The 24,612-nt window shown below is 40.4% G+C and overlaps 1 protein-coding gene across 1 annotated transcript; it reads right to left on the bottom strand.

The window, feature by feature from the left end:
• Positions 1-1,059: 1,059 nt before the first annotated feature.
• IPMK (inositol polyphosphate multikinase) lies at positions 1,060-18,961 on the bottom strand (the record flags this gene model as incomplete). Its single annotated transcript, XM_009578031.1, has 5 exons — positions 1,060-1,100; positions 1,393-2,108; positions 3,120-3,201; positions 11,900-12,072; positions 18,865-18,961. Coding segments are annotated over 4 exons (987 nt in total), but the record flags the coding sequence as incomplete, so codon positions are not given.
• Positions 18,962-24,612: the final 5,651 nt, after the last annotated feature.

Here is a 24,612-nt window from a genome sequence, read left to right as displayed (position 1 = left end):
CCACAGTGTCACATTAAGTCCACATGTAAAAGATGTACGTTTCCAATGACCAAATCCATTCCATAAAGTTTTACTTCTGGGGCTTGCTTAAAGCATTAAAATCTTGCTCTGTGGACGGCAAGACTCCTCCATCCTGACTTTTCGTGTAGCTGACTATAAATGCGTGGCAGGACAGCCACATACACAGCATACAGAAGAGACACACCAAAAATGCTTTGGATACATCATCCTGATCTCAAATATTCCATATGAAAGCTTTAATTTTTCCTGTGAAAAAGAGGGAAGTGGGACAACTTTCAAATTACACAGCTTGCCTGTGTGTCATTAAAAAAAAAGAGCTGGCTTTAGCCCAGGGTAAGAGAGCCACAACTCCATCGCGACAAACGGAGGTACGTCTGGTTGCTCCAGGGCTGAACTGGATCTTCGCAGTAAAGGGTCTTTCACCTGTATCGCTCATCGTTTCCAGTCGGTGCTCCCCAGCAGTGGAAATGTGAAACGCTTGTTGCAAAAATACAAGCGGTAAACGGCTAGAGGAAATCTCTGTATGCTTACTCAAAATGCTTTGTTTCCCCATTCAATTAGTTTGCTTTTAAAAGCAGTGTTTTTGGAGACGGGCCATCAGAACAAAGGAGTGAGGCATTTCCCTTAGTCACAACATCAGACACTCCATTAACAGATTGACTTAATCTCCTAAACCAAGTTAGTTCCTTCAACATCTCGTATTTGCATTCTTTTACTCTTCCTTAGGAACAAACAGTTTCTCTAGCAGTTGTGCAGTTTAAGCCTGTTAACGATATTTTACTCCAGCATTTTCTTAGCACCTCAAGACAAACTACTTTGTAGCTTGTCTGTGGTGAACATCGGCTACGGACAACCACCAAGAGGGGAAGCGCCCACACCAGTGTTGAAATAACAATATCGTCCCGTGACACTGAAAAGCGCTTTTTGATACACTGGCTTCCAGGTTAGACTACTGACGCAAAACGGGATTTCTCTCAAAGTGGGGTTAACTCCAGTTATTTAAATACAGTAAACACAAGAGAGCAGTACTGAGGACATCAGTCCTGCACTGCATAGTTTTCAGTCCATTTTCTAAAAACCTGTTAATGGAGATACGGCTCAGTGTCAAGGCTAAGTGGGCAAATGTTATCTACGCTAAAGTCGTTATGGGAACTAACAATAACCCTTGCTTATTGTACAACTGTACTCCTTGGATTTAAGCCAGCCATATACATTTCATCTTACTAATTTACCTATCCTGCTTAATCTCAAGTATCTTCATCCTTTCACACTCCCTAATTAACTATCAATTATTTTCCTGAGTGAGATTATAAAAAGTTAAACCCTTCTACCAAAAGTACAAAGACAAATAAAATATAGAACAATACAAACCCAGTTATACAGCATTACAAGTGCAGAAATTCTTCATGTTGTTGCTCTTCTTGGCCCCCAGTAAAAACCATAGCAAAGAATTTAGTTATCCAAAATATTTCGAAGTACTGTGATTAAATTCTTCAGACCATAAATGTAGCCCTCATCCTTTGCGTTGCTAGGAAACACATGAGCAAAATCTATCATTCGGACTTCTACGTTTGCGCTTTCCTTGATCTCTGCTGGCATGTGACAGAAAACTTTTTCCAGTTGGGGTATAACGTTTCCGTTCAGATGCTCCTGTGTAATGCACGTGCTGCTTTTCCACACGTTGTCTTGCTCCAAGTTTTCAACTTTTAGTGAGAGTTGACTGTGGTGCCTCTTAGAGTATGCCTTTTTGTGAAGTGCATAAAATTTGGACAAACCTTTACTTACAGAGGCCTCAATTTTTCCATTCTCTGTAGAATTTATTACATGAATATTATTATTATACTCCAGTATGTCTCCGCCTGACAACAGTCCTTTGGGCACTCCTCTCTTCTCTGCCAAGGCGACATCGCTCAACCGCACGGTTGTTGCCTGACACGAACCTTCATAAACAAACAGTAATGAGCTTGCATAAAAGTTGAGCTGCTTCTGGCCCTCAAACCACTCCAAAATTTTTTCAATCTTCTGAATGCTGGCAGCTATTGCATCTTTTCTCAAGCAGTACCCATTGTGGAAAAACTTTGAGATGCCTGCAAGAAATAGACACATTTTGGCATTATTTTCACCTCTGAAAGGAAATCAAACATTTTTAATTTCATTCAGGATGAGAATAGTTCTCGATTTGAAGAAACAGACAGCATTCACATAGTTTCCTTTCAGGCAATTATTAGCTAAGTCAGAAGTGAACCGAGGAACTCGGATACCTTCATCACCTCACCTGTATAAGGCCAGCTATATAATACTACAGATTGGGCTTGGATTATAAATAAAATTAACTAATCAATGTATCAATCAAACAGTAGATGAACTTGGTTCCTGCTCCCCATGTCATTTTAGCAAGCATCTGGACAGTTTTGGGGCAGGGACCCATTAAATTCTCCAGGGATAAAGAAGCTCAAGCAGCTCTTTATCACCAGTGGCAGAGCTGACAAGTTAGTGCCACCTCTGGAGAGGGGTGTGTTTGTGCATGGGTCCTTCTGTCTCTCGGTGGACACCAGTTAATAACTAGTTTGAAACAGTTATCACCACCAAACAGATATGATGGTAGCATTTTTATTTACCGTTAACATAGAGCAACATATGGATTGACTTCAACCGAGAAGGTCACTTTAACTGAAAGATGCGTTTACAGTAGCTTTCTAATACAAAAGACAGGATATAGTCACAGAAGACAACTAGAGATAAAAATACATGTATTATAAAAACATTTAATATTTCTAAAAGTTTTCTATTTCATTATAGTCTCAAAGCTGCAAAGAAATTGAATTCTACCACTGTCACCCCCTTATTACTAGTAAAAGACACGTGATGAGGAAATTCCGACAGACTACACCGCTGTCAAAGCCAAGTGCAAACTTAATTTAGGATCGACAGGTAGTTCAACTGATACAGGAAACTGCTAAAGACCCATCTGGCAAGAGGAGAAAAAGGGACTTTTAAAATGGGAACACACAGACTGCTTTTTCCATACAGTTCTATAAATAAGTAAATAAATGAAAAATATCCAAGAGCACCAAATTCTCACACACGAATTCCCTTACCGTCCTTTACTGTTTCCTTTGTCAAGCTCCTTCCATAGTGCTGGTTCTGCGTCTCGTAGCTGTCAGAAGAGACATGGTAAACCTGCAAGAAACAAGGAGGTAACTCTGTACTTATTTCGAACAACCAGTATTTCTGCAGAGCTATGAGACACCTCACAGACAGGCTACAAAATCCTTGGTACCATTTATCCCTCGCGTGGCTTTAAGTTACTTGCAGCGGTCAGCACTGCCCTCTAGTGCTCTGATCTGCAAAATCCTCCCCCTTCACACCTTGGGGTCTAAGCTACAGCCTTCCCGCATTAGAAAGACGTCATTATGTTGGCAAAAAGCAACATATCCATTACGGGAAAACATTTTATATGGCACCTGCCTTGCAAATCAATGCTAAGACTTGAAACCGTCATACTCCTACCCATGTTACTATGAATATTAAATCAGTAAGACATAACAAAATTCCATGCCGTTATTTTGCAGCTCTTAAAAGTATAAAAATATTAAGCACAGCAGCAAAACAATAAGAAATACTACGATGTGAGCAGGAAGGGGCCCAGCTCCATGAGACCCTCCTGAAACATTGGCACAAATGAGGTTATACGAAATAAATGACAGCAGTCGAGTGAAAGCTCTGTTCCAGCACTGATAGTGGTACATCAGCTCTCGCCTGAAAGGGAGGCAACTCATTCGGGTACAGTTTTGTCCATATCAGGAATTGCACAAGCTTAACAACTTAATTCAAAAATGTTTTACATAGGGACACATTTTCTCTCTAACTGAAATAATTTCCATAGTAGAAACGTGCCAGCCAGCCAGGCCCAAGTATAACTTGTTTATGAGACTGTAGACAATTCTTATTTGCAGAAATAATGGTGTTACCAAGCAGGCGGTTGTCTCTGGCAGAAACTCCGCGCTTGGCACTTGTTCAGACCACCCACCCCTGCGGCACCCATCCTGGCTGCAGCACTCTGCCCTCCCTTCACCCGCCGTAAAAAGAGAGGATCCCACAGAAAGCAAGTCGGGGCGCACCGGTGAGGCGCCTGCCCCTGATCCCTCCTTTGGGGTCTTTTTCTTGCTGTAGCCCACAGAGAAAGTCCAGGACAGTGAAACATCAGCCCATAAAAAGGAGTGGTACCTGAGCAATAATTAAAAAAAAAATAAGAATTCTGTTCCATTGCAGCCCCCCCACTCGAAACCCCTCTCCCCCATCCAAACCACGACGAGCACAACATGAAAACACAGGTCCGTAACTTCTGCTTCACAAAGTAGCTGGGAAGAAAAGTCTCAAACAGCTCTTATTTTGACAAAAAGATAGAAGTTAATTAAATTCAGGGTCCACAAGGAACTTAAATCATAGTGTGTGGAAATTGATTTAAGTCATCAACCATGAACTGAAGCGGCAGTAAATAATTCTGGTCATACTAAAGAAATAACAGTTGTAAGCCTGAATGTTTAAACTCACTTGGTAGCAGAGACGCTTCCCACTGTTACGATTCCTATTTCCACTGTTAGGACAGTTACAGAAACGGAGGCCCTGGTATCTACAAATTGCAGAAGAGCATAGCAGAGGGGCGTTATTCTAAAACAGCACCTGACAAGCGTGATTTTGGTCTCATGAAAACAGTCATTTTTCACCACTTTTTTTTTTTCCAAAGCACATGGAAGAGGTACAGCATACAATGTATGAACCTAAAGATTACTTATGCAAATACTTCAGGTACCAAAGTTACTTTCAAAAACATACAAAAAGTTTCAAAAACTTTTTGTATTTAAAGAGCCAAAAGCCCAAGGTAATTGAATAAAGTAAGAATAATAAAAAAAAATATATTGCTTAGGAAGAGGATCAAGAGTCTGACAATTACATCTAAGTTTTCACTTGCTGTGTCTTCATTTTAATAATATTAAACGTTCTTGTTTAGTCAGTCTAGGGGCAGCTTCCTCCACACACGAGCACTGCAGCACACTTCTGAACGAGTAATCTTGTTTACCAGAACCTCATCTCTTCCCCCGTGGGAGCTAACAGTTTTTGTGACATGGGCACTTGCTCAAAAATGCTGATTAAGATCTGCAAGCTCATTTTGTTTTCCAAAGAAACGCTGGAGCAGCACATAAGCCCACTGTACTTCTGAGCTGCATTTCCCATGAAGCCACCCTACCCCTTCTCATAACTTCCACAAAACCATTCCCCCTGAATGGCTTTCTATATCATTTAAAAATACCCAGGCAGATGCGTATGTTTTGCATTAACAGTGCATTTTTAACTATACAAAATGGTCGATGACAAACTACCAAGTCCCACACACGTACCAACAATGTAATGTATATATTTAACTATCTTGTGAACCAGGAAACACTCAGAACACCCTTGGTTACCAATGGGCTTGGCTGCAGACAATAGCATTAAAGGGCAACATATATAGGTAATCATGAAAGTATTCTCCATGTTAGCCAAAGGGCTGTCTCTTAATACTGCTTCACGTCTTTTCTCAACTGCAAGGAAGTGACTATTTAAAACATTCCTGGAAAACCTCAACCAAATCCAAATACAATAAGCCCCAGACCGAAAGCAGAGGAACAGAAAACCAAGTTCAAACAGAAATAATCTTCCACCAGTTCTTGCTTCAGCCTCACCTACCCCCCAACACACAGGGATGGCTGGGCTGTAGTACCTGAAGACTAAAATCAACTTCCTAGTCTACGGACCTCTTGCTTCACCGTGCTTTTGTTCATGCTGTCACCGCTACTAATCTACTACTAACCCTTCCCAAAAGGGTATTTGCCTTCGAACCAACCTTTTTCTGTACCCCTGTTGTTGCAGCTGTCTGTACTAGCCCATTTCTGTCAAACAATGACAAGTCAAATAAGTCAAATCTGTAACCTTAACAACGGGCCAAGAAATTATTAGACGGGAAAATCTCATTTCTTGTCCACCTGCCATAGCTCGTTACGTGTTTGCTCTGTATTCACAAGGAGTTTCACTGTATAGTGCAAGACAAAGAAAACTCCTTATATGATCTGCAAAATATTACCTTCAAGAAAACTCCTGCTTCATCAGTGATTTTTATACATTCTTGCTACACAAGATCGGAGCTGTTTTGGCTGACAATGCGGAGGCTCCTCCTTGTGCCTACAAGCAGCTCCCATTCGGTGAGGTTTCTGCATAAACAGAACTGGAATCCAGCATGCTAACAGGTTCAGTTTTTTAATTAGTAGTAGTAGGGACTCTGTATGGGCAGCACGTCAAAAAATCCAGATGATTAACTGTCGAGGGAAATTATCTTTGGACTTCCTCAACCTGCACTTGGCTTTTGTTTCCCCACGAGGTGTTAAGTTATTGCTGCTTGCATACACACACATATTTTCGTACCCTTTTTTCAATTATGGTTCGTTCATCTGATGTTCTTGAACTGAGGGAAACCTTGAACTACAATAAAAAGTTGGTCCAGTGGGGTCTTTAGAAAAGCACAACCCTTGCAAGGTCTTAACAGCGAGACACACAATTTGGAAACCTTGCAACTGCAGCTTTAGGACATTAAGCTGAAGGCTGGATTGAGGGAAACAAATATCAAACGTTATGTAATGTTATTTACGGTAATTCGGTACCGACTTCCATGGCGAGGCAGAAAAATACACACGCGGTTCAAATACTTATCTGCAGCAACTCCCTAGCTTCCAGAAAGTATAATTTAAATACATATTAATTAAGACTAGCCTGTTTGGTGGAGATACTGCTAGCACAAATAAAAATCTCTATTAAGTAACTTGCAGAGCTCTTTCACGTCTGCAAAAAATATTAACTAAGCCACATCACTGAAACCTAGGAAGAAAAAAAATACTATGAAATACTTTGAGCAGGCTCGTACAGCACTAGAGGGGTACCTGCAGAGCGAAGGCTAACTCAATCGCACGCACGATTCGGACTCGTGCGCCGCCGACATTCCCATGCATGAGTCCATGCTCGGGAAGCAGTTTCCCCTGGAGCTCCCGGCATCCGTCCCTGCTCCCCCGCATGTCCCTCGAGGGCAGCCTGGGACCTGCTCTGCTAAGCAAGGACACGGAGATTGGAGATACACGCCCTGATGCCGAGACATCAGACTTCAAAGGGCGCTCATACAGGTAAGAGCGAGCGAGTGTTTAAATATGACACAGAGTGTTCTGTTTACAGCAAGGCACCTCTGCGCTCGTAACTGGCACCAGTACCCAGCCTGCTGCCAAAACTGGAGCCAAGCCGACAGCGGGGGGTAAGCAGGCAGCACCCCAGCTAACCCGAGGACATCCACCATCAGCGTCAGCCCACCACCTGCGCAGGGGGCAACTCCAGCGCCGCGACCCACACCCACAACCGGGTACCTTTTGCCTGGACCTCACGGTTGTCCCTATATAAATATACGGGTTTCCTTCGTGTCTGAGGAATCCAGGTTTCCCTGCAGTGCTGTGATCTCTCGGGGACTGATCCTGCCACAGTGGGAGGCTTAAACACTAAGTTTTAACAAGCCTTATTTTTTCTTTTTCCAAAAGGAAGTTAAACAAGGACTTGAAGAAAAACTAAGGGAGACATTTTTAAAAATATTTTCTCTTACTTGCTACTACTGCTTTATAGTAATGCTATAACACTATTACTGCTGCTGAGAGCGTGCCCATTTATCCAAATCCGTTTATCTAAACACCTCTTCCCCTTTTTTTTTCCTTTTTTTTTTTTTTTTTAAGAAAAAAAAAAACCTCATGTAATTTTTGCTAGACCACAAGTGATGAAAGTACACACATCCCTGCTTGCTGCTGGCTTCAAAATTCAGCACAGAAGGATGCATCCCTGCTCCCCCGTTTCTAAGACTATACTTACATATTACTCTCTCTGTTTTGCTTTTTTGTTCTTCTGGTATTTGACAGAGTGCTTTATATGACTAAGTACAGCACCAAATGCTCTGACAATCAATATCAAGTTTTAGCAAGGTCCTTACGTAAATAAGTTGTAGAATGCAATTATGCTGAAACTAATTTAGTGAAAAAGCAGGCTAATAATCTCCTAAATAAAAGAAACAACAGCACTGCAGTTAAATCACGAACCATTTTAAAAATAGCTTAATACATAATTTTGGACCTGATTAGAATAAATTTCTTTTATGCCGCTTTTTTATATGATGAGAGGGGGGAAAGAGGCCATCTCTCATCTCATCCATCATCAGCTTTTTCCTAACATACAGGACATCTTATCAGCCATAAGGACACAAGCGGACCAGCTGTCATATACCTGACGAATCTTTCGAGTAAGGAAAAATTGCTGGAAAAAAACGGCAGGGAACGCATCTGCTAGAACTCGCCCAAGAGGATGACAGATGAATCTCCTGAACTCTACAAATGAAGTACTTCTGAAACATACCCTTCAATCCACTAGCAGATACCGGACTCCGAGGAATTGCTGCATTCAGTTCTGCAAGAACCGGGGAGTGAAAGTGGAAAGAGAGAAGAGCGGAGGAGGCGGTGGTGCACAGAGGTAACAAAGCCAGCCCAGAGAAGCCAACCTTGGATTACTGCTCATTTCAACCACTGCAGACATCTATTTCCAGACTTTTTGGGGGGCTTGCTTGTTTAGAGGAGTTTTTTTTCCAGGGCTTTTGGCTGGTTTCTTTGGCTTGTTGTGGGGGTTTTTTGGGGTTTTTTGTTTGTTTGTTTGTTTGGGGGTTTTGTTTTGGTTTTGGTTTTTGTTTCATGGGTGTTTTTGTTTCGGTTTGTTTTCCTGTTTTCTTAAACATCAAAGCTTGAATTAGACTTTAAAATACAAAAAGCCCAGTTCCGGTCATTTTTTATTGTGGAAGAATACGAACACTAGATGCAGGATTTAATAGCTTTGTTATTCCTCCCTTCCTAAATCTTGTTATTAACACATCAGAGCTTATGAAAATTACCACAATACTAGAAAGGGTTCATAAAGAACTCAAAAAACGGATTCAGCTACAGTCAGTTTTAGAATATCTTGCAGGAACACGTGCTGGAGATTAGGAAATTCACTTGTAAAAACAGCTTTGATGAGGTATCTGCATTACCGCATGCAATAGTTCACAGGCACAAACAATGAAAGTAAATGATGGCTTATAGTGGTAAAGTTACGTAATCACCAGTTTGTGCTTTAAAAACGTGTTTCAGAAATATTATGGACTATGCGATATTGCAATCAAGATGTTCTGGAAGAAAAAGAAAACCTGCAGAAATCGGGAATTGTGGATTCTGAACGGATTGCGAGTCCAAAATGAGATCACAATCCACACATTCTGCTCGTATTCAGCAGCATGCAAAATACTCTATTTTTAATACTGCATGCGCTGCGAAGATATTTCTTATATTTTTATGTCTACTACTGAAACCATATTGCAACTTGTATTTTTACGATTGGAACTGTATCTTAGTTTTCCAACTTACATTTAAATTCTCACTACTTTCGTAACAAATCTATGTCCTCATCTGTTAAAGAAAGGAACCTCTCCACTAAATATGAAACTGGGTTTTTAACCAACGTTATTGCAATGACTGTATTTTCTACAGGCATTTCCACACATTCATTCTGTCTGTTCAGTGCATTAAGATGAATATACTTGAACACATGCCAAATGCCAGAACTATGTACAAAAACCAAAGCCCTGCCAGATAGGAGACTCGCTTCTTTTAAGGACAAACCGTACATATTTTATATATAAACAGACGACTGCTTATTTACCAGTGCATAAAAAAAGCTGCATCAATGGCTTTTGGGGTAAAAACCCACTATAAATAAATTTCAGGGTAAAAAAGCCCCACCTATAACACATTTTTGCTGCTATCTCTTCATGACAGCTTATATGATGTGTGCTTTAAAAAACACAGATAACTACATTTTCTATTTTTCCTGGCTCCTCTTTCTTGCTCTTCTAAAATAGAAACTTAGTAAGCGAGGCCACCTCCGAGTTAAAAATAACATTGAACAGAGAGATTAAAGCCAAAGCCCTCTACTTTCTGAATCGTGTTATACCATATTTTGTCCAGCAAACACTAGCAACCTTTATCAAGCACGTTAGCCCTTACAGGCAGTAAATGCTCATACAGGAGAGTGTTTTACATTATGGCCAGAATCTTGCAAAAATAAAGTAAGCAGACAGGCAGAGAGTACCCCATAATCAAGAGGCGGCAAGCTGAGCAGAGAAAATGCCTTGTGAATTCAGACTTTGCTAAGTGTTGCGTGAGGGGAGGAGGAACCTTTTGAATTCTTTTTGGAAAATAACTTCCAACATGCAATTTAGTACCAAAGGCACAAAACAAATCTCATCTTACTTAAACACCGGATGGGAAGCGGCAATGCGTGGGGGAACCATCAGTACAGTTTGAATTAGGGAATCGAAAGAATTTCTGCGACAGGATAAAGATACCAATAAACGACAATGTTAGAAACAATAGTCACAAGCAAAAATACCGTGGAAGCAAGCGTTCATTCCTTTTGCACCGTCATGAAACAAAGGATGTGAAGTACATTGTTTTACACATGAGATAAGAAAGGTTATTTGACAGAAGCCAAATCCAAAGCTATAATCTCCAGCCTTCCTTCTTGATCTAAACTGTTTGACTGGTTTTTGACTCGACTCCCACGTTCTTTCTCATAGGCTTACATAATTACAACTCATGACCACTATAATTTATAGCTGTAAAAGCTTATCTCGAGACAGAGTTAAGGCTGAGAGCCTAGGCAATTAAGCACAAAACATTACAGAGATACTAGAATTATTTCAAACAATGGTGCAATCTGTGTGCTGTTGTTATCTAACAGCAAAGAGGAAGCTTATCAAAGTCTTCAGCCATTTATGCTTGTTGATGGAGAGCTTGAGAAGCCCCGGCTTTGTGTATGCGAGAAGGAAAACAACAATCTCACATCAAAAAGAAAATTATTCCTGCGCCAATCATAGCAGAAAAAAGTACTTTAAATGCATTGCATCAGGAATTCATTACTGACATCAACACATTTATGTTACTGATCCATAAATGTTCTCAACAGCTTTTCTTTACATTGAAGTTTTAGAGTAGCCAATACACAGATATTGAATCTTCATCTTTCTCCTCACCTAAGATAAGGAAATGTTACAGAGTTAGTACAGACATCGGCAGAGCCTTATCCATCTCAAACTAACCTTCAACTGACAGTTGTTCCTCGAGCGCGTAAGCATCAATGAGGTTTTCTTCTGCTGGAAAGCTTTTTTAAATGCAGAATGTAAGCAGCTATTTATAGCTACATGCTTCACATCTAAGAGCTAACTTACTCTTCCCTAAATAGAAAAATTACATTAAAATTATTTTTATTTAAAAAAAAAGAAAAATCAAGATGAAAAATTTGGAGAGGATACAGCTCATTATTAAACTATCACAAAGATTGGTTCAGTATGTAAATCTCTGATATAAGCCTAAAAGTCAAAAAAAGACTTTGATATTTGAAATATCTGCTAAGCGAGAAGAATTAATTGCAACCACATTCAGTTTTAATAACTGTGGTCTGTCCCAACCTCTTTCTGGTACACGTATACAGAACCCAGGTTGCAAATAGATTCCCAGAGGGGACACGGCCAAGTTAAACACTTGTTGTGAACAAGAGCAGTGTTTTGGAACATATTTCACACAACAGTTGATACCAGTACTACCAACATATTCAGATAACGTGTTATTTACATAAAACTGAAGAGGATTGTCATTTGCTAGAAAAACCAGCCGCTGTATCTGGTGTGGGACAACAGGCCAGAGCATAAGCTGAATTTGAAAGCAAAACAAGTTCTTACCCTCATGCCAAGTACCAAAAAGCCAATCTCTTCCATCAGCGGGTACTTGCTGACCTGCTGCTGTATCTTCTCAGCTGAAGCATACGGATCATAACTTTTCTGACCTATTTTTACATCCATTATGCAAGGCTTATTAAACTTACGGGTCACATCTTCCAGTTTTAGATACGTATCTGTTAAAAAGACAAAACTTTCATAAACAGTGGGTCAAAGCAAAATAATTATATAGTTTCTGCTGAGCTTCTGTGGAGGAAGGAGAGTAGGTTAAGGCTTAACATCACATGAGTTCTTTAAGAGTCAAATTTGTCTCTGAACACAGACTAAATCATGGTCACTGACACCCACAAATTCTGTTGGCATTAAATGCTAAATGCCTTATTGTTTAGAAAATTGTATACAATTAAAGTGTGCTAACCTAGCACTCAAATTCAAATTATTGCCCAGAGGAAATTCATGAGTAGCTTTTATTAAGCCATCAACATACTTCAAATAGCATTAATAAGCACATACAAATGCAGGTTACTACATGGCTTGTTTTGCAATGGAGATGGTGTTTTCTTTCTCTGTGTGAAAGGGCTAGAATTAAAACGGCAGTTTTTCTTTGTGTCACTTTAAAAATGAAATTAACATTTCAGAGTCCTACCCTACAGGGGCCGAAATGCATCTCATTTTTCTTCTTTTTATCCCACTCCCATCTGTATTCATTTCTCATGGCACACCTTTTGGTGAAAACATTCCCCAAATCCGAGGCTGCCTTTCATCCATTTCCAAAAGTCCCTTTGGAAGGGTGGGTGGACCGAAAAAACCCAAACCCTTGGAGTGCCTGAAGATTTAAAGAAGTATCTAAAACCTGGTCAAACAGGTTTATGCTTTTCTCCAGTGCAGGTAAGAGACTATTACCAACATGACTGTCAGAACACAACAAGAAAACAAAATTCAGTAACTGCTTGACTCGCAGACAACTCTGCTTAGAGGAAGCTCGCACAGATCTCCAGCCCTTGCCAGGGCACGGTACGCACCAAGACAACACACAGCATTAACACCCGTCTTCACATCAGCTTCTGCAAATCCACCTGTTATCAGTCACAAACGTCACATTAAAGTTAGTTTTTCTTTCAAGTACAGCCTATTCCACGAGTGTGTTTCTTTGGCTTTAATGCAATCTGAATACACAAAACCACTGTATTACTCCCCATTCCTGCAGCATAATCTAAAATGGGATTGCCTAAGAAAGCAAAACCAGTTGAAGTTTAAAGAGAGCAGAGGGACAAAGTTTTGATAGCTGTACAGACAGGTAACAAAACCAGTTAGAGTCAAGATAAAGGGAACAAGCAATGTTCCATTTCCGCTTAGTAAGCAGAAACACTTTCTTAAGGATAAGAAATGAAAGGGACTTTTACTACTTTAGTAAGTCCTACTTAGAGCTTCAGTTTTTACACCATCATGATCGAACGTCCCAATTCCCCAAAGTACGTATGTATCAATCTGAAATAAGTTCGATTTAATCCGTAGATGCCTGCTTTCTGTATAAATGGGACTAAGCATATTGTTAATATCAAGTCATTCTCAGGAAAGCGTGTCAAGCCAATACACTATTTTAAAAAACCCAGTCTTCTCTTAACTCACTGTACCAGCTCACAGCACTTTTCAAAGTCCTTTGGGCTACAGAATCAATCTAGCTACAGCAAAAAGAGTTTCATTATAAACTAGCTCACCCATAAACCGGGTTTGTTAACTACAACTGCAGGGATATCCAGCCTAAAATAACTCATACTTAACTTTGAGAAGCCACAGGCAGCCAACATACTTGATATGTGCTCACTAGATACCCCCTAAGGAGAAGCGGGACAAATACTCTCCCTACCAGGAGGTGTGTTCTGGATCACCTGAACTGCAGGTGCCACTTTTTTCTATTCAAAGTTTTTATACATAGGTCTAATTCAGTCAGATATTAGCACAGCTTTTGCGGGGCTTTGGGGAACCACTACTGAACCCAGGGGAGTCCATATAACCTGTTAGATATCTGTTATTAAAACAAAAATTGTAAAAATTTAAGCATCATCCTTCACACCTATCCTTTTTGCATACTACGGAAATCACTGTAATCAATAGATTCGTGTCATCTCTCTAAAACAACCCACAAAACAACAACTAAATGAAATTCAAGGTTTTCAGTACTTAGCTCTCAAAAGCACTGAGCCAGAGGTATGCCATGGGAGGTGAGGAAAGAAAATGAATAGAAAAACCATCTCAGAAAATGGCTGCAGTCCTTCAGCACCAATTCCAAAATGCTTTGGATTATGTTGTGAGCACCTCCAGACTCAAACTGTTACAAATACAAAATTATACAAATTGCAAGTTACCACAAATTATACAAATTGTTTAGATGCAATGTTTTTACCAATCCTAAAATATAACTGTATATGAAGTAGCGTAAAACATCTATTTCCATAATGCAACAAAAAGTGAACCCATAAAAATAACTAGCTTAAAAAGCAGAACTTAAATCTCCCGAAACCTAGCATATTTCCCTTCAGACAACATGCGGGCAAGACAGTCTTGCTCTTTCCATCAAAGGCATCTGTAGAGCACCCATGGTTATCCGCTGTCCTCTACTCCACTGGTCCAAATCCCTCTTTTTAAGCATTCAGCACCTCCAAAATATTTAGAAGTTCTAAATATCTGTCACTTTTTAGTTCCCCCATCCATTTCAGACCTATTAAGCTAGAATATCTCCCTTACTGACCTCCTAAAAATGTAACAATTACTATTTTAAAAAAATTAAGCATTAAGGTAACTTAGGAGCTAACACTAACCCTGGGAAATACTGATTACTTGGCAAAGCCTGTGAATTATCCAGAAGTGACTCATCTCTCTCACATTTTTTGGAATTATTATTTAAGTTTTCATCATTAGCTAACTGCTAGCTCAGAATTAAGACTATGTTACATCTGTTCAATTCACACCCCCACTCTCAAAAAGCTTTTTGTCCTTGCGGGGAGAGCAATGCCACCACAGATAAAGCATTACACCAAGTTTTCTCATTACAGCTTCAGAAAAATGCATCAAGTGTTTACGCTTCGTTTTTCCTGGCGCTGTTCGGTGCTTATTTGCATCGTGTTCAAGATCTGCGGTCTACTGAAACAGACCCCAAAACCACAGTATCGGAACAGATCACAACTTTCAACAGTTACCCCTACAATATGTCAAAGCATTAACACCAAGGCAAACAAAGGAAGCTTTGGATTCAGACATGGGTAGGTATCACTGCTCCACCTTTTCCAGTCAGGTGCGCTCATAGTCTTTGAGGATCTGACCCCAAGTGTCCTTCTCAAGGTCATCAACAAGTCTGCAGCTGAGCCTAGGTAACTAGACCGCTCTCCTTCCCCTCCTTGTTTTGTTAAACAAAAAAATCGCAGATTCTTCAAGCAGTTCAGATTTTCTAAATTATTATGTGGTACACTGCTAACCCAATGTGCTTCTGAAAATCATGCATTCGCCATCTAAAACCAGGTTAAATTAAAATCCCCTGCAGAGAAAAGAATTCATAAGGATTTTTGTATCTCAGCTTTGGTAGATAATCCTGACTATATATTTCAAGGATTTAAACAAATCATTCCTCGGAGGCTTGCTCTCCCCCTTTCTATTTTTCAGTGGCAGGGAAGGAGGCAAAAAGACGTGGCTTGACATGTTATTTACGTATTTTATTACAGTCCCAAAAGAGACAAACCGAAAGACCACCAAAATTCAGCAAGTATGCATGGCATGAACCACTGCAGACTTCTGCACGTACATGCTGATGCATTCAGTCCTCACTGGAATCACAAGTGACAAAATAACTTGAGGCATCTGACTTCTTCTCATAACTTACAAGACATCTCTCAAAACATATGAAAAAGCAGGGAAAAGCCTCAGTTGCTCCCAGCAACAAGGGAAAAGAAAGGTTTTAAGCTAGCTTATATTTATCTACCCTGTTCTCAGTTTAGGCAACAAAAATTAGAGCACGGTATGAAATGAGCAGCAGTACAGTTACTTAAAAAAAAAAATGCAGGGGCAACAAGTAGGCAGCAAAAAACAGAACTCTCAGCAGGAGATATAAAAAGCTTAACATGGCTCCTACATCTTTATAACAACTCTTCCACTTCTTTATTAATAAACTCCAAATGCCCACAATGCCAGTGAACCCAAAGTTCAAATCAAATCGTCTCACTCCAATTTTAGGTTATCTTAGGGAGATGGAGTGTCATCCACTTCTAACTCCATCTCCTGCACAGTAGTACTGGGTATGCGATTTCAGCGTAATAGGACAGTAATTTTACAAATTTTATTGATATTGTGAGTATCAGTCCATCTTTTCTGTCACAATTCCTATATTCTCATTTACTCTCAATAGACTTCACCCCTTTTAGTTAGCAATTCCATCCACTCATCTACATTTTCAGCATACAAGACTGATGCTTCTCCCTAAATATTTCTCTAAAAAAATAAACTCCTTGTGTTCTCTACCTTAACCACTGCAGTTCCTGCTTACCTGTCACATGGAAACACAGAGACGATCACAGATCATGTTCAGAGTGGTCCTAATTTAAGTTAGTCTGTTTTTTTCCCCTACCACAAGCTTACGATTCTCTTCATGTCTGTATGAAGCTACTCAAACTCTCAACCCTCTACCCAAGATAACAACTACGATGACACACATACAAGACACCGTTCACCAAAGAGCCCTCCTTCTTCCTTATCTCATAAATAAAAGAACTTTATATGAAACAAGGACACCAATGGCCATCCTCTCTCTGTCCTGGCAAACCAGGCAAGCCATTGGTCCTCCACACAAACACTCTTAAAAATACATATAGTTCAGAACACATAGCAAGCACAGTTTGGTAACTGACAGGTTGTTTAACTTAATTTTTGGGTTTTTTTAGAAGTCACCTATGCCCAATTTAGCAACAATAAGGAATTATTGGGTTCATTACTCATTCTTCAAGCTTATATGGAGCTGTGTCGCCAGAATCTGCAGAGCAGTGACTGCCAAAGGAAAGGTCAGGCTTCCAACGTCAAGACTGCAAAACCCAACAAATACATCCTCAATCTACATCTAAGAACTAGATACCTTTCTAGCAGCTAGATCCCCTCGTCTGATGTCACTGGGACACACCACAGCAGCTAAGCATATCGTTCAATCTTTTGAACCAAAGCTTAATCCACAGCTAATTTGGGGGGACAGGTAACAAACCCATCCCCAATTTCCCCAAAATAGCCTCTCAATGTCCCTCCTGTGTGTGGTTACTTCCCATCTGCCTATTTTTCTAAACTTGTTTTCCTACTTTTTATGCAGTCTAAATGCAACACTGCTGATTCTTTTCACCTCTGGTGCTAAGCACTGACGCGCACATACACAAATGCATCACAGAGGTTTTCCTTCACATCTGGCGTTAGCCAAACTACATTTGCAAATACCTGCTAAACCTTTAATACCTTAAAGTCATCTGTTGATGACTTCCAACGTGAATGGAAGCTTCTTAGCTTTACATGTATCCAGCACGCGTGCGCTCTGTAAAGCTCCATCATCTCCAATGTATTTGATTTCTATCAAGACTACACAAAACTCATTAATACTACAGATAGGAGTTGGCAATCGAGTGTTTTGTTTGAACACCCGCCATAGCTTTCTATGAAGAGGGCTTGTGATAGTGCAGAGTCTTTTCAAGAAGCAAACCAAACAAAATCAGAAGTTACTCTTCCTTTAAACAGTTATTCCTACTGGCTGTGTCTAGACTACTGGTGGAGACCTGCCAAAATTCAGCCCCATGGTGCACAGTGCTAGTGAATTCCCAACGTAAACCAAGGATGTGTTGAATTACTGCATCTTGGCTAGACCACATACTTTTACATGTTAAGATCCTATTGTGAATAGAAAAAATTGATTTGCAATTTGGAGGGGACATTAAGTGAGCTCCATGACACACATAAAATTATGAGGAAAGGATAAAGATAGCTCCGGTAGAGCTATTTGACTTAATGCCAAATATGAAAGCGTGAAAGCAAATCTGAGCCAAGAAAGTGCTGGGTACTACTCCACAATCCTCCTTGCATTTCTTTTCACAGAGTTTAGGCAGTGTCTTTGGACACTCTCTTACTACTCTCTTTGGAAAACAAGTCTATCAAGTGACAGCATAAGCAGAAGATGACAGAGCGTATTAAAGCAGCAAACATCTAGTTTTGGTGTCCATGTATTTAAATAGACTTGACGGCATCCTTTTGTTTCTGTATGTTCCAGAAGCTCCATTCCCCCACTGTGACTAAGAAAAATCCCCAGAAGAAAAACTACTGTTTTAAATACATCAATAATATCTATTTTCTCTTGAAGAGACAATCTTCCAATTGTCCTCCCAAACTACCTTTTTCTTCCTGACTCCTAGCTTGTTATACAAACAGAAAGTTAAGATACCAGAGCTTTGTTCCATTCAAACCAGTAACAGAGGATGACAAGCAGAGCTCCCCAGCAAGGTACCTGCTGAAATAACTGCTCTGTATGATACGGCATGGCAATGGGATCCAACCTCTGGAGATCCAGTTGCAGATTCCAGTTTGAACGCCCCAACTTTTCCCTACACACCCACACAGCGCCTGTCTCTTGCTCTGATGGCCTGACCAGACATATACATGCAACCAGCCTGACATGACCCAGACCAGAGCGGCAGCTCCGGGGCAATATGCATCAGGTCCAGCTACTCAGGAAACGTTTGTCGTACAAAAGGCCATGCCCCATCTGCCCTGGGAGGAAGACCCCAAAGACCTAATCCAGCCGGAAAACTGCAAACTGGAACCGGTTGTTAGAGGGAACATTAGTGGGTTACAAAACAAAACCAAAAAAACCCTACGGAGCTCACAACTGCCAAAAATCAGTCTCCAGAAGATTTTTTCCAGGAGGTTTGGATTAACAGATAAAATTAGAACAGTACCATTTGGTGCAGTAGGTGGTGACCAGACACCGAAGTATTTTGGCAGATATTCCCGCAGCTCCAGAAGAATGCTGTCGCAACAGTCGGAGTCATAAACCTGAAATAAATTAGGCAGGGGTGGAGAGATCATCATTTTAAAACATTAATTTTATACTTCCAATTGTCCCATAATTATAATTTCTTACAGTCTTTGTTTTTGCATGTTTAAGATTTCTACTTTACATTTAAAAAACATACAAGATGAAGATGATAATTATCACAGTCCAACATAAACGAATGGTATCCTTTCTTTCAAATTTTAAAATGGAAAAGATGCACCAAAACTCTAAGAATAATTTATGGCTTAACTTGAATAAAAATCTAAATTTAGCGAAAAGGGTGTTCTCCCATCCTGGATCCAAGACTGTACAGGATTACTACATTCTATCGTATATCCGAAGCTTTTTAAGTTGTATCAGGTGAAGTATACAAGCTCAGACTGGATAGTATTTCCTCATTTCCTCCAAAACAATTCATCCTGTAACTACATCACACAGACAATGCACAATTCAAATATATTTCTTTTCATTTGCCTTAACACTTTCAACATTTTTTTCAACTTCTGTAAGAAAAACAAGAACAGTTTGGGAACAGCAGCTGGCTTATATTCCTGAAGGAGTAATTCTTTGCAGAGTTAAAACGAAGCCTTGGATACTATCTGCTACGGAATCGCATGACCGTCACCAGTTCGCAGTGTTGTTTTAAGAGGGTTTCAAAACCATTCGCTTGACCAGATTCCCCCCCACCCTGCCCGAGATCTAGTTACAGACACAGGGGATAGCCTACAGCACGGTTCAACATGCTTTGCAGACTGAAAGATCTATATCCACACAAGTACAGGTTACAATTATTATTATTATTATTGCATTTCTAAATCCCCTTGCAGCTATCCCAGTTCTGATGCTATCAGACTCGTGCCCTGTCCTTCAACCCCGCAGCAATACCCACAGACGCTGCATACGAGTGACAAGGGCAAGCTAACAATTCTGCTTTCGCTTCAGTACGCAACGCACAGGAGCGCAGTCAGAGCCCGCTGCAAAGTCGGAAGTAATGCAAAAAATTATTTAAGGCGTTAACAGAGCTCTGCAGAGTTGGCTCAGCTCGTTGCTTCGAGATCCACATTTAACCACGGTGGGAGAATATCTTGCGATGGAAACTACAAAGGGTAGGTATTGCAAAATACATGCCTTTAGCGTTGTAGTATTAATACATCTAGGGAGGAAAAAAACACAGAAAAAGAAACCCTGAAGTCCAGCTACTATTTTAGAGCATCAAGGCAAGCCTCGGCTAGGATCACCGATGCCGTGTAACTCTAGACAGAGCCTCATGCAGCAGCAGAATGTTAAAATTAGTCAATGCGGGTTTGTGCTAAATTTAGGTTTCATCGCAGAAACCTCAAACTGGGCAAACTCAAATCACCAGTGTGCTCCAAACGCACGGCGTTGTTCCATAGCCCTTTAGGCACATCTAATACAAGGCTCTCCTGGGTTTGTACCAGCCACAATTCTGACACCTTTATGCTAGTACTGTTACTGGGCAGCGACCGAGAAGCGATAGAACAAAATCCACACTGACTTTATGCTAGAGCATTTAATTTGACCCATTCCTTTAAATAGCTCATGGTATAATCCCCATTTTAAAGATCCTAAGGAAGGAGTGAATCCTCAAAGCTCAAGCCACACAAAGATGTGCACAGCGTACGCTGATGTACATCTACCGCCGCACCCGCTACCACTACTGTTGATATCTCAAGTGTACAGAAAGTGGCTGGGTGTGTATCTTACAAGTCACAGTGTCACATCACAGGGCACTGATCTCTTTTCATGTGTCCTGGTTTGACAAGCTGGCATCACCTCTGAGGAATACAGGTATGTCTAGGTCTATTTTTCCTCCGCGTTAACACAAGCTGGTAGGCTGATGTTCTTGTGCCCTAAGACAAAAAGCCTTGCTCGTCCCTGGGATCGGCGGCTGCTGTTCATTTTTATTTATGCAACATTTCTTTGCTGAGCCTCTGGTGTTGCCAGCAGAAGACAGCGTTTTCCCCAGAAGACTGCAATGTAGCTTGATTAAGGAAGGAAAAAAAAATTAAGGGTGGGAGAGAAGAGAGTGAGAAAGATTAGCACCACGCAGATGCTGAGCACAGACCCATCCACTGCTGTATAACAGAGTTCACTGTTCCCCACCGTACAGACGGCTGTTTCTGGGCCAGGACTCCAAACACGGACTGGTGGAATTACTTAATCCTGTGGATATTTTCAGACAAGTAGTACAAACCCAATTTTTGTTTACTGTGGTAGTTTATTATCATAGCACCTCATAGCCAAGACGGGGAATTGAATTGCACCCAGCACAAATACTCTTTTCCCAGGTGAATTTAAGCAGATCTGAGAGGCAGCAACCATCATGCAGCATCACAGCCTTTACATGGGAGCAAGTATAAATATTTGAGACAGGACAAAGAGGAGAGAGATGGAAGCAAAAAGTGCAGCAGACAAGGAGGAGAAACACTGAATGCAACTGAAAAAACAGGCAAAGATAGTAAGAACTCATTTGCTTAATTTATCGGCAAAACAATTCTGAGAAAGTGACATGTCAGGAGACCACTTCCATTTTTTAAAGAGAGACAGTACTACTCCTTTGACTTACTTTTTAATCACCAACATGAGGTGATTGAACTTAGCAACTTAGCAAGTAACTATGAGTATGCTCTGTAATAGCAGGATACAATAAAGATATTAAAATAATTTATAATGGGGTGTAATAGCCCAAAGTCAAGGCCAGATGGGGAAAAGAGCTCCAGGAGTGGTATCTTCCAAGCAGTCGGTCCTTTAATACACTGATACAAGACATCTTAAATGAAGACAAAACTCACAGTAATGCATTGTTCAGTATCATTACTTTGGCATAACAGAACTAAGTGCATTATTTCTGTCTCTCAAGAAGTTATCTTGCTCCCAGAAACATAATAAACTCCCCTCATAAGTCTGACGTAACATATACAAAGCACTTATTTGACCTTAATATAAACCTCAATCTCAGCCTGTAATGTATTTGCATGTCAAACAAGAATAAGCACTCAGTTAATAAAGATCAGAGGAAGTCATCTGGTGTGGGCAAAGCAACAAATCCAGACATTTCAGGCATTATGCTCATTCCTATGCAGGGGAGAAGCACTTCTGCTCATTAGAGAGGGGCCTCGTAAGCATGCCAGGGACATTTTTTCTCATTTCATACAACCTGGTAGCAAGCTACACGTTTAGATGTCATTCAGAATGCCAAATATAAGAAGTATACATGACAAAACCATCCCTAAAATTACACAGGAAATAAACCGTGCACCTCATACCTCAAACAGTATCGCTACCGATAGTGCTGGAAAACTCACAGAAGAGACAGGTTATCACCTACCCCAGAACAACCTTTAGAAATAAACCATTACATTACATCGGCAATATTCTAATTTCATTTCAAGCAGCTGCGCTTTTTTTTTTTTTTTAATGTAACAACAGGTCCATTTCTCCAGCATACGCTGACAAATAAAAGTTATTTCTGCTTTACCAGTAACTGTACATAACGTCTTCATCCAACAAATCAAGAACTGCAGAACAATTCAGCGTCAGCTCAGCCGGGGGAGGTATCCATTCTACATATCACAGGCTACATTCTTCCAATAGCACAAACTGGAGACATAAGATGTAATAACTGTTGGGCTTAAAAGCAAGTAAACAGGATGCTGACATTTGGAGAGCTCACAACATGACCATTACAAATTACAGCAACTAACTCATAGGAAGAATATGCCCCAGATATGTCCTGTGGCAGCTCAGATAGTCCAATAGACACCATGAAGTCATAATTTCCAGTTACTCAGGACTTTTTAATTCTGAGGCAAATTTACCATCCCTTAGTTTTTAATCCAAAGTACACTCTGTTTGTTTTGGTAAGTCTGATACAAACAGATTCATCTGGTTTTTTAATGCAAACAGGGGCTGCTTGGGAGAATGGGAATGTTCTTTTCCTTATTTAAAGCAGCATGACATTTGGGGTTTTTTGTTTTCTAAAGACTAGCTAATCACATAAATGACAGAGGGAGAGTAACATACATTTCAACAGCAAACTAGTTCTGGCAATACAGACCCGTCTCCAATTGTCCGAATGAAAGAATACCACTTTGACAGAAATGTTAAAGAGAATCTTCTAAAGTACATAAAAGAGTTGATTTAAAAGAATATATATTTTCAATTTGCATTTATTTTAAAGCTATTTAAGTAGGAAACCTTAAATGCCAGAGTAGGCATGTCAGTCCGAAGCATCACCTTTTCTTGTTGCCGGCTATCATAAATTGTCCCTAAAGGCAGTAGCACTGTAGCTTGCAGAGCCTCAGGATGCACAACCAGCTGCCAACATCAGGCAGAGAGTTCAGTTTCCAGCGTGTTTTTTTGGGGGTTCTTGAGGGGTGGGGAGAAGTTAATAAGTCATGCGCTCAAATTAGCAAATGCAAGATTTACAGATGATAGTGCAATCTTAATTCTGCCTCCCAACGTGTATACATTTATTACAGACTTTAATTACCTGAGCGCACACTGCATTTCCCTCCGGACTCGTACATCACCCAGTTACACCAGGCAAGTACCAGGGCCAAAAAATTGAGGTTGAAACAGCAGCTGTGATTTTAGCAATTCATAACTGCTTGGCTTCACAACTCAGATAGCCCTTGCTTCTTTTTCAAAGTAGTACCATCATTTTTTGATTTGCGAGCGTCCGCAGTATTTGTTTCCACAAATATGACTGGAATTGAGCGAGCTCTGCTTATATTCAAAATATCTGATACCAGACTAATTCCAAAAGTTAAATATTTCTGAATGCTGTTATACCAAATGCTATTGTACTGAATTGCTTATTTTACTATCCAATATATAGCCATACAATACAGGAGATTGTAATCATTATTCTCACTGAAGATACCTACAGAAAGACAAAAAAGCTTAAAACTAATTAGGACATATTCCCACAATCTGACACGTAAATGGATTTTCAAATAAGAATGGTGCACACTTGTGACAATCATATCCCTCTTCCAGGAGTCAGGAAAACAAAAACTATAGCAAGGAGTTAGCCATCTCACCTTCTAAAAAATGAAGGCTGTGAAAATAAGCTTCAAAAAATCTCCCAAAGAGATACTTATTTGGTCATGTTTATCAACCAGTCATTCTCTAACAATACCAAAAAACCAGTAGGTCTTATTTTATCCACTTCCACATGTTTTATATAGTCAAATTTAGGCTGACCCTCGCAAGATTTGCAGCCCCAGGCACGGAATCATCTTTATAAGAGGCAAAGCAAACCCTGACCCACTTCTGAGGATGTGGCAGAGCTTCAAAACTTCAGCAGCCAGAAGAAGAAACCAAAAGGCAGCAGTCAGGCCCAGCCACCAGCAGCAATGCTGAACAAATACCATGGTGGAGCCGTGAGCGAAGAGCCGCAGACACCATACGCAGCAAGTCGCTCTGAAATGGTCAGAGGCAGGTTGACCAGAGACAGATCATCCAGTCCCTCTTTCTTTCCAATAACCACTTACTGCAGAGGCAAGGCAGTAGAGTATTTTGAAAGACATAAGCAGGCACCCGACCCTACCCCATCACAAGCAGAAAAGGGTTGTTTACCTCTTCACAAGACAGTGAACTCCCACCTCATCTTTCACCCCACAAG

This window comes from Fulmarus glacialis, unplaced genomic scaffold (genome assembly GCF_000690835.1).
Source record: "Fulmarus glacialis isolate BGI_N327 unplaced genomic scaffold, ASM69083v1 scaffold33325, whole genome shotgun sequence".
In the NCBI taxonomy this organism is placed as follows: Eukaryota; Metazoa; Chordata; class Aves; order Procellariiformes; family Procellariidae; genus Fulmarus; species Fulmarus glacialis.
The sequence above is the reverse complement of the archived record's forward strand: the minus strand, read 5'-3'. Positions and strand labels throughout refer to the sequence as shown.